Source organism: Trichoplusia ni, chromosome 15 (assembly GCF_003590095.1).
Source record: "Trichoplusia ni isolate ovarian cell line Hi5 chromosome 15, tn1, whole genome shotgun sequence".
Classification (NCBI taxonomy): domain Eukaryota; kingdom Metazoa; phylum Arthropoda; class Insecta; order Lepidoptera; family Noctuidae; genus Trichoplusia; species Trichoplusia ni.
In genome coordinates this window covers 7,323,353-7,341,084 of record NC_039492.1, presented here as the reverse complement: position 1 = coordinate 7,341,084, position 17,732 = coordinate 7,323,353, and the positions used below count along the sequence as shown (strand labels likewise).

Below are 17,732 nucleotides of genomic sequence, written 5' to 3'. Positions count from 1 at the left end.
AAAAGTAACTAAAGTTATGAATGCGAAAGCATGTGAGTTTGTGTGTATGTGCATGCATTGGATTTTGTTAAAGCGGGCGAAGCCTTGAACAATCACTAGTATCTAATAATAACAACTGCTTTATAAGAGCCCTTGTGTTAGTGAACCAACCGCGTTAGAATAAAACATGGATTCAAAAGAGACTTGTTACCTAAATCTAATTTTAGCCAAGCCAAAAATAAATAGTTGTACACAATATTCAGAAAACTTTAGATCCATCTACTCGCGTGTTATTCTGGGTATTTAATAAGTATAAATAAGTACCATGTTTAGATCTTATATTGTCAAACTTCTTAGTAAACTTTTCTTTGTGTAGGTGCTTTACCTACTTAAATATAACTTATGACAGAAACACTCAAAATTATATTCTGATGAAAGTACTTTCTTTTAGCAAATGGGTAATATATATAAGGGTTCCGTACCTCAAAAGGAAAAAACGGAACCCTTATAGGATCACTTTGTTGTCCGTCTGTCCGTCCGTCTATCCGTCCGTCCGTCCGTCCGTCTGTCAAGACCCTTTTTCTCGGGAACGCGTGGAGGTATGAAGCTGAAATTTATATCAATTACTCAGGTCTACTGTCCCTTGAAGCTGTGAAAAAATCAAACTTCTAAGGCAACGCAATCAAAAGATACAGCCGTTTATGCCGCAAATTTTCGACACTTGCAAGGGAATCAAAACCTACAGGGTGCTTCCCGTGAACTCAGAATCTTGAAATTTGGTACGAAGCAACGTCTTATACCATAGATAAAGGAAAAATTACAAAAACCATAAATTTTTAGTTACATCACATAATATTTTTTTTTTTAATAATTTTAAACTTACTACCTATTTCCTCATAAACGCGTAGAGGTATTAAATTGAAATTCATACCAAATACTCAGGTCTATAATACCTTTAAGCTGTAACAAAATCAAACTTCTATGTCAACGCAATCAAAAGAAACAGCAATTTAAGCTGCATATTTTGAAACTCGCAAGTACTCGCAAGGGAATCAAAACCTAAAGGGTACTTCCAGTCGACCTAGAATCTTGAAATTTGGCACGAAGCAACGTTTTATAGCACACATAAAGGAAAAATTCCGAAAACCTTAAATTTTTAGTTACATCACATAATAATTTTTTTTTTAATAATTTTAAACTTACTACCTATTTTCTCATAAACGCGTAGAGGTATTAAATTGAAATTCATACCAAATACTCAGGTCTATAATACCTTTAAGCTGTAACAAAATCAAACTTCTATGTCAACGCAATCAAAAGAAACAGCAATTTAAGCTGCATATTTTGAAACGCGCGAGTACTCGCAAGGGAATCAAAACCTAAAGGGTACTTCCAGTCGACCTAGAATCTTGAAATTTGGCACGAAGCAACGTTTTATAGCACACATAAAGGAAAAATTCCGAAAACCTTAAATTTTTAGTTACATCACATAATAATTTTTTTTTTAATAATTTTAAACTTACTACCTATTTTCTCATAAACGCGTAGAGGTATTAAATTGAAATTCATACCAAATACTCAGGTCTATAATACCTTTAAGCTGTAACAAAATCAAACTTCTATGTCAACGCAATCAAAAGAAACAGCAATTTAAGCTGCATATTTTGAAACGCGCGAGTACTCGCAAGGGAATCAAAACCTAAAGGGTACTTCCAGTCGACCTAGAATCTTGAAATTTGGCATGAAGCAACGTTTTACAATCGAGTCATATATATTTATATGACTCGATTGTCGTAATGAACGAACTTTGTAAACCTTGCAGGTTTGTACGGAACCCTCGGTGCGCGAGTCCGACTCGCACTTGGCCGGTTTTTTTTTTCAATGCATCAAAATTCTTATTTTTTTGAAATACTTCTCACTATACATATTTTTCATTTTTCGTAACAATAGTCTAAATATCAGAGCAAACATTTATATTTTTATATACATTAAAATAATATGATATGTTAATGTACCAAATTAAAAAAAATATTGCACAATTTCAACGCTAACTAAAATGTTGATTTGGAGGATAGAAAACTCACTTGACTTGAGTGGAAAGCACATTACGAGTTTGTACTTTCCTTATATGCCCTTTTAGGCCTGTGTCCATGTGCAGGTAAGCCTTTCAAAATGACTGGGTTTCCTTCTTTGTATTCATACTAATATTCACTAATACTTCATGCAGTTATATGTGTTAATTTACATATTTAAAAAGCACATTTCTGGGTTTTTTACCGAAGGAGTTAATTATTGCTAAGGTATCCGCTGTCTGTCCGTCTACCCGATAGTCCGCAGTTTCACAAAATAATATTTTTTTGTGGCCTCTATAACAACAGAGCAATAAAAATAAAAAAAACTAGGTCCAACAAGAGTTCTTACGATCATAAATGTGATGGATGATAATTTTTTTATTTCTCTACTCTATTTATACTGAATCCTCGATTCCCGTTTTCTTACTCCCGTTATTTAAGACATAATAAGGTCTAATTTATAACTTCGTTATTATAGCTGCAACTATTGTTTGTACATACACTTTAACTTGCTAACTTAGCCTATTTCAAAAGGTTATCCTAACAAAACTATAACTTTAATTATAACTGACCCCTATGGCTGGTAATTCATCTTATAGTAACTTCCTTTTCAAACATTAAAATTAAATGTCCGAGAGTTGACATATCAGCATTTAGGGATCTTTTTATCAGGAGGAAAATACCTTTAAACCATTTCTCTGTACTAGAATTTTTATGTGAACCTTTATACTGTTTAACTATTGTGTCTGCGAAGCGTACATTATGTCCGCATATCTGGGTACCATAGCAAATTAAGAAGTAAGTCTTTATTTCCATTGGAATTCATTTATCACCTCAGTAACCGATTATTGAAATTATTACGTTCGCAAGAAATCAAGACGTATTGATATAATTTTTCATATTGGACCCATGGCTCTTTACGTCCGTTTAGCGGCAAACTCTTGTAATATTATTAAAGATAATAGGTAAATACTGTTACATTTTCGTATTTTGTTTTGAAATACGTTTTCTAAAAGTAAAATAAATTATTGTGTCGAAAATAGAAGTTTATCGGAAAAGCTTCAATAACAAAAATGATTTATCGCGGTTATTGTACGAATAAGTTAATTAGTAATTGATATTAGAAAAGTAATAACATATTCTAGTGGAATTATCCACCCTTGACCTTGTTACTCAAGTAAATAATAATTTAATCATCTGTCGGCATGCTACCTACCAATTATGGAAAGGTAATAATACTGATTTGTTTTTAACCTTCAATTTAATATATTTGTTATTTCAACAACTTTCGACTGGCTTTTTGGTATACTGGTTAATAACCCGGACTTCTGTACCGGAGGTTTTGGATTCGATTCCCGATGTATCTATATTAATAATTTCGTGCAGGGCTACGGTAGACTCGATCGAAACCTTATATGAATAACAAAACATAAAAAATATTGATTTTGAGTCGACGACATATATCCGCAAAATTCGGATTATGGAGAATTTCGTTAAATTCCTATGGCACTGACAGACAAACCGCTGCTGTCGCCATCTTTACCATTGGGGTTTCGCTAAAATATAGTTCGACATCTGAACTATATTTTAGCGATATAGTTTCGCATAGTGATTTATCTATACTTCTATACTTACTAATATATAAAGCTTTAGAGTTTGTTTGTTTGTTTGTTTGAACGCGCTAATCTCAGGAACTACTGGTCCAAATTAAAAAAATATTTTTGTGTTGAATAGACCATTCATCGAGGAAGGCTTTAGGCTATAAACCATCACGCTGCGACTAATAGGAGCGAAGATACAATGGAAAATGTAAAAAACACAGGGCAGGTATAAATCATAACTTATATCTTCTACCCACGGAGACGAAGTCGCGGGGAACAGCTAGTTTTTAATAATGCTGTTGATGTAGATATACGTACTCTTCTTGTAGTTGCAGCGTGTCGTCGCTTGGATAACTGTAGTAGTAGCACTTGAAGTTGAACTGACAGGTCTGCTGGAGGACATGAGAACATGTCTGTGGTTTTCGTTGATTATAACAAGGAGTAGGCACTAGGTATTCGTCAACTTCATTCATAAATAGAAATATTTCTTCTCACAAACGATTGATACCACAAATATTTATGAACTTTTCTTCTTGCTCGTTTGGATTTTAGTATTTTTTCGTTAAATAAATTGAAAGCGGTGTCGTGATTAGGCTAAATATGGTTATGTGCTATCCTCTACAGAGATACTTTCGCATTTATAATATTATAAGTGTCCGTCTGTTTTGCTTCCACGCCAATACTACTGAAACGTTTGCATTGAAATTTGGTATACAGATAGTCTGATTAAGGACATAGGCTACTTTTTAAATGGAAAAAAGGGCTGTTACGGGAGAAATATTATTTGCTAACAGTAATGAAATATGTGCACAAGGGTTTTTGGGTAGTTAGGGGTTCAAGGCTACATGTTATCTCGGCGTTCCCATGGAAACGGGGACCACCGAACGCTGCAAACTGAAGTCCCCGCGGGCGGAGTCGCGGGCAACAGCTAGATATTTTAATTAAGCACAATGTTTGTCATATTTCAAAATAAAAAATTTCAAAATGTAAGGCTGTCCAAATTAGGCTCGTGAAGGATTTGAACCTCCGACCTCCGATGCTCAGATGTTTTAACCTGAATATCGGCGCTCTCGCCCTCTGAGCTAACGAGACCTGTGAGCAACGTTTTCAATTTATCGACCATTACACTCAAATGTCGACACTACCATTTCAAAATCGACTTTACCGCTTAAAGAATAAAGCTGCTATTCATATCTAAGTAACGTCTGACTGTGTACCATGAGATTTCGTACATCCACGTGCTACGGGGTACAGGGTAGTAGCCGTAGTAGGTAGGTAATTAAAAACAAGTTCAATAATTCTTAAAATTAGGAAAAATAGTGTCATAGTGTGCTACGCTTTATGCCCGCTCCACACTTAGCCCGCGGGATACGCCGTAGAGTTTGTTGGTCGGAGGGCCAGCAATAAGAGGAGCGGACTATTTGTTTCTTTTTTTCTCATGACGCTACGCTTAAATTAGCCTTTTATATCGAATTTTCATTCGATTTTGATTGAGTGAATAGAAATTTTATATTCAATGAAACTTGTTTTTTGTATCTTCATAGTTTGAATATGTATACTTTTGCTATAAGTAGAGAATATGGCACCTCAATGATTTAATCGATTTGATTGATCAATGTATGGATGTTGTTCCACTTTCACGCAAAACCTACTGAAAATATTTAGACGAAACTTGGTACACACACACTTTATAACTCAATAACTCATATGTAAGTTTTTATTCCGAATTTATATACTCGTGGGATAATATTCTATTTGTATCGGGCGAAGCCGCGGGTAACAGCTAGTTTATAAATATAAAAGCATGTTTACCAGTTATCTAGTACTCATAACACAAGCTTTGCTTAGTTTGAAACTAGATGGCGTTTTGTGGAAGTTGTAGTAGAATTTTTTTTTGCAATCTGTTTAGACAAGGCTTGCTTTCCCTTCTTTATATCATGTACCTGAGAATTTCATTTCAATGTAATTTCTAGGGCTATCTTTTAAATTTATATTACTACTACCTCCTTACTTAAACCCTCCCTAACAAATTGGATCATCCATCTTTCTTTCGTTTCCAGTCTTCCTTTTCGATTCGGGTGCGTTAATTCAATTCGATGAACTCCTGAATTATTTATATGTGAACAAACGCAATACTCGTTTCAAATTAATTTTACATTTGACGTCAAAAGATTGTTTAAGGCAGTTTCCCTGACACAGCGCCTGCCGTCAAATTTAAAGTAGGACGGTTTCAATTGTGGAAGCAAGACGGAGTGCTACGCGCCATAGAGCGATGTCTCCCTTTGACAACTGTCTCAGTCTTCCCTCAAGAGCTCACGGAGATCTCAGTTAATTATAAAATTTTCAAAACGTCGGGAATGTAACTGATGGTTATTAAAATTTAAAACTCTAATTGCACGTCATTATTTAGAAAATGTCTGAGTAATTATCAATTGGTAGATTTCCTATTATCTTTTTAAAAACAGAACACATGAATTAACTTCGACTGTACAAGTTCTTTGTTCCGATGTTTCGCATTTCAAGTTGTTCAGTCAATGCTTCGTATTTTTCCACAGATGGACACACCCAAATAGTTTGTCAGACCAAACAGTCTAAATAAAGTTGAAGCGACATCGTTAGTACGCCAGAGACTACAGACAAAAATCTTAAATGAATCCTCTTTATATTGCAATCTGGTACAGCTGAATTAAATTCGAAGCGAACAATAGATGTGATTGAAACGCTTTTGGTTAAAGCTTTTCAAAAGTTCGACAACTATATTTAAATTATTAAACAAAAATTAATATCTAAACAAAGAAACTCGATTGTATTTGTCGTGAAAATTAAAATAACTTTTTAATAAGAATAATATTTTGTTGGCCTTAATTAAAAAGAAAATGACTTGACAGGTATTATTGTCAAAGTTACATTGTATATTTACATACATGAGAGATTCGATGTAAAATTACATAAATTGTTCTGAATATAAATGACGATCTGTCAGACGCAAGTAAAAGACTATTATGTTCACAGTTGGCACAGCTGTAGCGGCTAATGCATTGTTTCTAATGCACACAATCGCATTCATGTGGTACTGAATTGCACATTAACAGAACTACGTAATACAGTGTATTCGTACGTAAATTGATGATAATATGTTGTCGTAATGAAGGAGAAACAAAATATTATTATGACGTGAAGTATGTTTTAGTTGGATGTAAAGCAAAATAGAGAGCAAGATAACAATCTTGGTGTTTATAATCTACATCTACATATTGATTGCTTTCATTACAGTCACTATGTTCGATGCCCACTTTGTTTATTTGTTTTCATCTACGCTACAAATTGAAAATGATCCCACGGGAACATAAAATCGGGATAAAAACTATATTTTGTGTTAATTCTGACATGTTATAAACTAGGTATCTGTGTACCTAGCAAGTTCCGTCTAAATCCGTTTTACAGCAACAAGCATCTACACATACAAACTTATGCGTTTATAATATTAGTAGGATATCTATATTGAGTATTTAAAATCCATATCACTAAATGGTGCAACGGTTACCTACTAGTTAAGGAGCCAACCCAAAACCGATAAATACACCTGGGTAAACCGAATAACGAATCACCCTCACGAAAGTTAATATAAAAATAAAACCTATATACCTGTAAACTTTTTAAAAGTATAGTTGGTTTAAGATTAAACGACGACGAAGTTTTCTTACATTTTTTATTTTTGTTTCAGGCAACTTGCTCGTCATCCTCGTGGTAACTCTCTCGCGGCGGCTCCGCTCCATAACCAACTTCTTTCTGGCGAACCTCGCCGTGGCAGATTTATGCGTTGGTGTGTTTTGTGTCTTCCAAAATTTGACTATCTATCTTATACCGAGGTGAGTGAATCGAATCAGGTAAACAAGCTACGTAAACACGCCGTGTTTAACGGAGCACGTTGAATGAATTATTGCGTCTGTTCGAGGGCCCCAAACTGGCAAACCGGGAGTCGCACGTACTGCAAGCTTATTCCGTGTACTCGTAAGCGATGTCTTGTGTTCTAACACTACTCGATGTCTCTCGTACTGGATCAAGAGTGACAAATACTTGACCTATATAAATACTGTTTTGAAGTGTGCAGACCTTCATGGTCCCTCGTATCATATTCCACGAACCAAATCATAAGTAAACAGGGGCTAATGTCGAACGCATGTTTGTTTAATTAATCCCAAATGAACTTTTTGTTTACGTTACGTTTACAGGGTGGGCTTACAAAATATTCATGTATGCTGACACTGCCTTCGCTCGTGATGTACGCCCTGGTATATACCCTACCTATAACTTGTAATAAAGTCCTCATTAACGTTTTCATTACACTTAATTGAGCAGCCTTCAAAGCGATAATAATACTTGAAGTAAAGTTATTAATAGGAGAAGTACATATACTTCAAATAATTAATGTAACGAACCTAATATTCAGCGTCTAATTGTTGAAGTTGAATTTCTAGATCAAACATTTTGGACGAAACATAAAATTACGTAAATCTGTGCTTTTATTACACGATTTGCTGTGTATTTGGTTTTATCGTTTCATTACACGACATCGTAAAAGATCCGGTGAACATTTCTTTCTTGTGCGTCAACTACCGGCTGTTTAGAGCAATAAAATATTTCCTTTATTTCATTGAGATGATGTTAGATTGCTGAAATTCGTTGACGTGTAATTACCGAAAGTAAGATATACATATAGGTAATAGTATAAGTACGAAGACATACGCAAAAATACATTACGTTGACAGACCTTATTTGTGTTATTGACGAATACGTTTATTCGGGGAAGAAAGATGAATTCCATTTATTTTGATCACGAAATATTAAGAGCTGTGTTATGTATCGCTAGAAGGGAACGTGACGAGTAATCTTAACGAAGTGACCTGACTGGCGTATGATAGATCATGGTTCACTGAAGCCATGAATTCGCACATAACGAAGTAACACTTCAACTTCTGAGATTTATGTGATAGCAATTTATATTGATACTTGAACGCCTCTAGAATTGGATATTGAAAAAGTAGAATATTTTCCATAGCCACGCGTAGAGCCACGAAGTGCCTACATACTGATACCTACTGATTTAGGTATTAATATTTTGTAGGTATGTTCTAAAAGTTTTTTGGATTAATATTGCGCTGTTATGTACTGTAGACCGACATATTTGTTATAAGTAACCAATGAGATTTAAGGTCAACCTAAGCGAAAATGTCTTATTCGTATAAAATTTATGAGTTTTTCGAAACATGTACGTCGATGTCTAACGATAGACGCAACTCTCGTTAAGCGGCGAGACGACGTACGGAAGTGTAGTTAATACTTTCGAGAAGTCGTGTCTTACCTTGGTTTATCTCCGCTCAAAATTGTTTTCACTGGCGCAAGTTGAACAATATTGGGACACGTTGAAGTTATTACATTTAAGATGAAATTAAAAATTTAATTAATATGCGTTTTCTGGGCTAACTGGGCTTTAATTTTCCCTCATAATATATGTGAATCAGTTTTTCTAATACATTGTTATAGTTGTGAAATTATTTAACTAAAAGTTACCCTCTTGCAAACATTGATAAACCATCGAAGACTGCACTAATAGCCGAATAGTTGAGGTCACCACGACACACCGTGGGCGTTCGTGGCAGTTTCGATCACCGCGTAGGCCAAGCGTCTGTGTGATTCGCGAATCTTGAGTCTTAGTTTCTTGGTGCATGTGACTTAAAAGCTTGTGCTAAGTCCCACGATACAGTGATTAAATTCCTTAATGTGGGAGTCGTTTCTTTTTAAACAAAAACAGTATCATGAACTCTTACAAAAACGTGTTCGATGAGTACCTACATAAAAGTAGCACTTTTAGCACACGAAGCCCCAAGCCAGCGTCGCAATGTAATAATAGCGTTGAAATCTTGCGGCAAACCAACTAAATATGAGTAAACATTTCCGATTTGTAACCGTTATATTTCCATTTCAGCTGGGTGTTCGGCGACTTCCTCTGCAAAATGTACCAGTTCGTACATTCCCTTAGCTACACGGCGTCTATATTCATTCTGGTGGTGATATGCACGGAGAGATACTTCGCTATTATACACCCTATCACGTGCAAACAAATCCTCACTTCAACGAGACTTAGGGTAAGAATTCTGTTCTACAGACGACAGTATGCGAACGCGACACGAGGGAGCGATTTTATTTGAATTGACTTTCTCCATTTCAACAAATAGGCTTCCCTTCCAAGAAACGCGTACGAGGATATGTTGACGCTTCCTTACTAATATCACGAAGAATGTTGATTTCCCGTCGCCGTTCGTCGTAATTTGCGTGTGTCGCTCATGAAAATAAAACGTTTATTTTTCGAATCATGTTAAGGACTTACAAAATACCAGGAAGCGAGCTTTATGTGATTTTTGGTATCTCTTGGATTTTTGTGTTATGAATACATCCAAATTGTTAGCAATGTGTGTTACGCAAATTGAGAATTTAACAATAAGAAACCGGTTTTAAATTTACTATGCCTACCGACTCATTTGCCAATCATTTTCTGAAATAACTTTATGTTCCACATTTTAAAATCTTTCAAAAGTTTATTTTGTCTTGTTTACTTCTTAAGAATACATTCCAAATTTCAAATGACACTATTAGTCAAAGTCACAAGAACTTGACTGATATATTTGTTTCCCAAACGGTCTGCAAAGCTAGAGGTCACTTATTTATCTTGGTTACCGAGACAGCTTTAGAGTTCCGAGTGATTCAGTTGAAGCAAATAGTTTGATGCAACCAACTTTAATCCGGATTGCTGTGTGATGGCGCCACTGTCGCGTAAATAATATAATTTGCGAGTTGGCTAGATGGAACCTCTTTGCTACTACTCGAAAACTAGGAGCGGCGATGAAAATATGTTGATTTCTCTTCCTCTTGCTTTGTGGACTTTCTGTATTATCATAACAAAACAGTCGTAGTCAGGGAAAGCTTGACCTATTAATTTTAATTTTGGTTTATTTTGTTTCCCAGATAAAATTATTTTACTTTTTGCAGAGTTCATAAACAACTAACCTTATTTTGTAGCACAGATGAAATTAAAATGATCTAAACCTGGTTTGATTTGCGTCTAAAAAATATACGCAAACGATTTTTTGTTAAAGTGATACCTTTGAAATTGAAATCCTTTTAATGTAATATTGTGAACCCATTTAAATAAGTGTATATATAAATACAAAATTTTAATTTCAATTCAACGACCCGGAATATGAAGGCAAGAATATAAAAATATTTGAACTGAAAACATTTCTATTTAAAACACGTTCAAAAATAACAGGTGTCATAAATCTTGTAGATTTACATGAAGTTCTAATGTTTCCTAATCAAAACATGTCAGATTCATAGGCCTAATTTTATTATGTAGTTAATTTTATTCAACACCTACACAATTCGTATTAAAACATTAAATATACCCATATCTTTTGTATTGTTCCATTATCCATAATATTCAAAATTCCGAATTATAGTGGTATACATAGATACATGCTTGTCTTGTTTTCGGTCCTAAATGTCGATATTTTTATTAATAACAACCTACAAATTTATTGTTACTAAAAGGGAAAGATTAATATTGGTCAACAATAAAATAAATGAAAAGTAGATCATGATCGCCTTATAAGAAACAACCATTCAAAAATGCAGATTGAATAAAACTTCTCGCTGTGTTCTACATGTGACTATTATTTTCCAGTTGGTGATTCTCGGGGTGTGGATCACAAGCGCGGCGTACAGCGCACCTAAGTTCATTTGGGTGGAGACCATCACCAACGACCTTGGTGACGGACATATGGAAACCATATGTATACCTCATCGAAGGAAATACAACTCGGAACTCTTCGACATGGTGAACTTCGGACTACTGTACGTGACTCCATTGTGCGTCATGACGGTAAGTGGACGAAATTATGAAAAAAGGAAATTTTGCTATTCTTGCATCCGTTATGTGATTTTTTACCAGGTTCAAGCACGTCACTTTTGCAAATTCTGGGACAGAATAAAATGCAACTTACCCAAATTATTTTTCTTCTGTACATAAAGAGTGAGGAGTTCTTGTATTAGAAACTGACATGTATTTAGTTTTTTGTGCTAATATGCCTTTGTCAAAAAATAAGGCTAATGATAATTGATGATTGTGCCAGTGCTAAGCAAAGATCACCTTCGACTCACTTCATAAACACTTGAAATAAAGACGCTCGCTGAAATCGACATATTCGATATGCTAAAAACCAAACTCTTTTAAAGTCTTTTAAAAATCATTTTCAGAACTTGTAATCACAAAATACGTCGCGTAGGAGATTCACAAGGTTTTTTTTTTCATAAAATTGTCTGCCAATAATATATCATATCCGTTGGCCAGACGTGCGTTAACACGAGTACCGATGGCACTCATGGCACTTAAGACAAATGCGGCACTTGTTTGTACAGTTTTTGGATTTATTACACGTTTTATCATAAAAGTCGGTACGTTGTTTGAAATATAGAAATATCTTTGAATTTTAGTACTCTTCGCGTCTAATAGTTTTGTTGGTCTCTTAATGTAATGAAAATCGGGGTCTCAGTAAGCATGTAACATCAAAGATTTTTTCTCAAGACTTAGTTTTAGTTAGTTGGGTTTCAAAGTTTAATTTATTAAATTAACTAGGTGGGTAGGTCATTTATGTGATTGAATTAGACAACCTGACTTTGAATTCTTTATTTTTATGTAACACTAGCTGACTCAGCAAACGTTGTTGTGCCTAATTAATTATTTCTAGTTGTATGCATTTTTAATGCCACATAATAAAAACAAAAAAATGGTCCAAAAAAATATGAATGTGCCTAAACCCTTATCACTTAGGGGTATGAAAAATAGATGTTAGTCGATTCTCAGACCTACTGAATACGCATATAAATTTGGTAAAAATCGGTTTAGCCGTTTCGGAGGAGTACGGTAACTACTCGTAACATCGTGACACGGGAATTTTATATATTAGAAGAAGCAGATTTTGTTTGTAATTTTATATACCAACATACTTTTCACTTTGCGATATTATTTCGGTAGTAATGTCAACAGATTCATTTGAGATTAATTTGGTGTCATGTTTTAAAATATCAAATCACGCATTAGCAAAATACAAGAGAATTTCATCAAATACATTCCAATGCTACACATAATCACAGTACATTTTCACTTGCTGCTCATTTTAATTTCGTCTTAAATGCTACTCCGTACTTTTGTCCATTTTTTCATCCCATGATAGCGTCAGCTGACAATCTACGGATGTAATTTGCGACAGCTATTGGACACTAGAACGTAGAAGAGAGCTTATTGGCTCAAAATTTGAGCACTTACGTAAATCAGTATGTTTCAAGCAATTAAAAGATGTAGGACCGCGTGTATTTGATTCTGGTATTTTATTGATTTATTACTAGGATCATATGAAAAGGTTTTTTTATGTTATAAATACAATTAAGCTTTATACATATTTGATCAAAGAACTATCAAAACAATGAGCATGATCCAGCAGATTGGATACATTTAATGGTAATATTATTTTATCTTGCAATGTGCAAAATTTCAACTCAGTCGGAAACCGGGAAGACAGTCAAATTTCATTTGCAAAATTTTGTTTACAGTCAAAGGGTGGAAGAGACCGACAGCTTGTAAAATTATTAGCTCCTTGTTAGTTTGTTAAAGCTTCAAAACGTCTGCGCCTATTTAGATGATTTTAATTTTTTATTTATCTACGGAAGTCCATCATTAATTTACCTTAATCATTATTTACGTGAAGCTTTCTAGGAATAATCTTCTAAATTTTTGAATTAATATCGTTCTAAGCATTGTAAACAAAGAAAACTTGCTTTGTCCTATTAATTGTGCCTTTTACATCCTTGTGAATAGATTACAAAAGGACAATAGGTTTATTAAAGTTCCTACTGGTTGTACTCAAAAATTTAAGTTCATTTCAATGTTGAAGAGAAAAATACTGATTCATGATATTGGCATTGATATGTGATTATGTTCTGGTGTATCTTATAACTATAACAAAATTAAATTCTATTTTACTAAGGATATACTGTCGTAAATAATGAGGCTTTTGAATCGTAAGAATCGTCGTAGTTATCACACAAAAGTAAATTAATACTTTTAAAGAATTTCTCTCGCTGTGTTGTGCACGCAGTGAAAAATTCTTAACAACGCGAACGTAATTATTTCATTGAATATTGAGCATTCAGCACACTTTTCCGTAGCGACGTATTTTATTTTTGTTATTACCGTTTTGTTACTCAAAAAATATTTACGTATTTTCACTTTATTCCTCTTAAAACCTGGTAACGGGTTTTTTTCTTTTTATTTAAGAACTTTGACGATTAGCGACAACATCGTTCAAAAAATTACATGGAGCGTAAAACTACGATATAAAAATAAAATAAAAAAATAACTACGGCCTAACTACCTTTGCTAATGAGTTGCATAATGATATTTGTTAGTTTATGTCACTAATAAGGCATGTTTATACTAGCATATTTTTCTAACTACTGTTGGAAGCTGAATTAATGCCCATTTATTTTTAATATGTTTTCTTGATGATACACAACTAATTTAGATACCTACCATTGTTTTTATCCTCGGTGTTGCTATCCGTATTAGTACAATTTTATTTATACCCAGTAATACATTACTAAAGGTACCCGTACCATATGTTAACCGAAATTAGGAAATAAGCCTTATTTAGGTCTCGCTAAGCCGCGGTTCTATTACAGTTCGCCGCGCACAAAACCAAACGTTGTGCAAATAATTACGATATAGGAATATCCATTAGGATCGAATTTAGCTCAGTAATAAATCCCAAACAATTAATTCTAGTTAATTCGTTGGCGATACAAAGTAAGACCAAAGTTTTGAGCTAAGAGGTTTCTTAAAACATTTCTTTGTACCTAATTCTGATATTTTTCTTTTCCTAAGAGTATAATTGATTTAAAACTTAGTGACAGAATGCCTTTGACATGGCTTGACACAGTTGACAGATCTTAGGTCTATCGCTTTTCTCATGATGGTTTGCTTAGATACTGTCTAATACTTATATGAACTCGAAACTATAATCGTGCTGTGTACGGTAATTTCAACAGAATATTTTAACAACAATGGTTGACAAGGAATAAGAAAGCAGTTGACACCAACCAATACGGATAAACTCTGTACTCTGAAAACGACTTAAAAATTAATTCTTTCATCACTCGTAAATCAACAGTTGAAAATATTTATACAGAATCTGTAGAATCGGGTGAACAGTTTTAAAGAACGTGTTTGCTATTTCAGCTAAATAATAGGAACATAGATGGAATAGGTATTGCTTTTGCATCACTATTTAATCTAAGCGTTAGTCTGGTTTAGCTGCATCGCTGAGCTTTCAAATTATCTATGTGGGTACATTTACGAGGAAGTTTATCGATTAAAACGTAGTAACGATTCTAGATTAAAACCTAGCGGATAACTACGATAATAAAATCAAATAAAATTGAACTCTTTATACCTGGTAGTGATAGCCTAATCGTATGACCGATAGACTGGAATCCTGGAGTGCACCAACATCTTTTTAAATTCACAAGCTTATTACAAAGAATAATTTCTGAGGCCAGTGTAGGAAAACATCGTGAGGAAAACAGCACACTTAAGAGGTGTTAAGCCGCGTCAGAGGTCTACCCATCTTAAACTCTGACTCAAGGTTGTATATCAACCACGCAAAGGAACGAGAAAGTACGGGATAAATACGATCTCTCCGAACAAAATCACATTTTAAAAGGGATCGGAGAATACTCGGGATGTGAAGAAGTAAAAACGGACTCAGACTCAAAACAAATATTTAAGGAATGAACAAACAAAACTGAGACAAATAAAACTCAATATACCTACCTCGAGTTAGGCTGTAGCAATGTAAGTAACCGTAGCGATGAAGACAACGATGTTTGCTAAATTGTCTGTCTATATTGCGGCCAAATTAATTATATTAGCTCTATACGATGTTGAGTGTCTTTTAATGAATAAATGTTTATTTATCCAAAGACATAGTGACGTTGTTACGTTTGAGACACTTGCTTCGAGTTCCAAAATAGGCACAGCAATCAATCGCAAAATCAACTCGTAAATTTTTGATCACTGCTGCCACATACATAATCTAATTTTTTTAAACAACTCCCATATTAACTTATTAAATACCTACGTCGCAGGCACAGACACCTAGACACGCTTGCCGTACGTGGGAATCGAACCCGCGACTCGTTGCTGTGTGTTTGCGTGGCGACCTCAACCATTCCAGTAGAGTCTAAACGACATGAGTGCGTGCGACAAAGAACGCTTTAAAATCGTATTACATGCCTATTAAAAGTTCGTATTTGTGCTAACACTAAAACTTTTTGCTATGCAAATTAAGACTACATGCATTTCGTGGAACGAGATGCATAACTGCATTTGTACATGGAGGCGCAAAGCTTGTTAGCATTCTTAGTAAACGACTGAGAACTGGGAGCTAATGAGTTTATCCGGATTCTGTTGTGTCTTTGTGCGACGTAAAAAAATTTCACTATCATTTTTTAAAGAATTCGTAACATGAAAATGATAAACAAACTTTTAGGGATCTATAGCTTTTATATTTGTATCATTACGAAAACATGATTATTCGTCGGAAGATTACAAATTGATTTTGGTATTAAAAAAATATTGATAGCTGGGGCACTGACCACTCCTCTGTACCACGAAACGCAGAGCAACAGTTTTTTTACGACAGTAATGAAACAGTTGAAGTCTTGTCGCTTGGCAAAGTCATATAACTTAGTAGAGGTAAGTTGGTTTATAGACTCTTTGCGGTCTCTACGTAAAAAGAGTTCAATTAAGTCCATCAATATTTTACTGCAGCAATAAATAGTGCCGCCTTCGATCGTTAATATATATTTATGACTTCAGGATTGTTCATGAGAACCGGATTGTCGGGTGGTAATGATGATACATTAACTTCATTCTTTCCTGTATCTTTTCACAAATGATATATAACGTTTTATAAGTGAAATACTGACTACGGTTGTATCACATTAGGTATATAGGTAGATTAAAGTAACTTAATTTGGATTTACTATACTTTTCTACAACGGGAAATTAAATGATCACCTAATTAAATAGCCAATCCAGACTCCATAAAAACGCCAAAAAAATTAGCGAAAAGGTCAACATTTATATTTTTTTCATTTAAAGATTAATTGTGAAAGTAAAAATACGAGTGTTTTAGCCCAAAGCAAGTGGACGATCGTTACTGGTCTGGCCGTGTCGGGCACTCGCCGGCCATCCTTTGCTAACGATTCTATTTACGCAACAAATTGATTCAGACTCGACAGAGGGTACAGCCGTATATAACTATCGGTATGTTACAAATAGCCCCGATATTTAATCAAATGACTCCAGAATATCAAACATATTAATCACTATTCACCATTTCTCTTATTTGGCTTTGTAGTCTATACACGTAGTAGGTACATACCCGGCGGACATTTTTGCCTGAAGGTTGGCAAAGGTAACCATATCGATATTTTACAAGGATACCCTTAAATTGATAACAGATTAAGTTTGTAACTAAGCAGCTACTTACCAACTTAAAAGTAAAGAGAATTATAAATAGAGATGGAATTTGTTTAAAATAAGTAATATTATTGTAACACCAAAAATATACAGTGAGTGTTTGGGGTTTAAATAATTATAAAAAATAATCAACCATTTTTTTAATCCAGTCTATATGTATATAAAAAAAGATATATTTAGAACCTACTCCATTTTGAAGTCGGCTGAAAATACATTGATTACTTCTCTCACGGCGCCATTGTATCGAACCTATTTTCTAAATAGACAAGTTTGAGTTACCAAGCCATGGATAGAGTTCATTGACATTTAACCAAAACATTAATATTCATTCAGTTTAGTGCCTCTCTAGATCACGACGAGAACAGTACATTGTATGGTCGTTATATATTTCGGAGAAAAGGCCTAGCATTGCCTGGCAAGATT

General features: G+C 34.3%; 1 protein-coding gene across 1 annotated transcript in view; it reads left to right on the top strand.

The window, feature by feature from the left end:
* The window catches only part of LOC113501209 (trissin receptor-like), a 69,890-nt gene that overhangs the window by 21,015 nt on the left and 31,143 nt on the right, over nt 1–17,732 (top strand). The window contains exons 3-5 of the mRNA XM_026882278.1: nt 7,377–7,521; nt 9,639–9,798; nt 11,394–11,591. Coding sequence (XP_026738079.1) covers nt 7,377–7,521; nt 9,639–9,798; nt 11,394–11,591 — 503 coding nt within the window. The remainder of the gene's footprint in view (nt 1–7,376; nt 7,522–9,638; nt 9,799–11,393; nt 11,592–17,732) is intronic.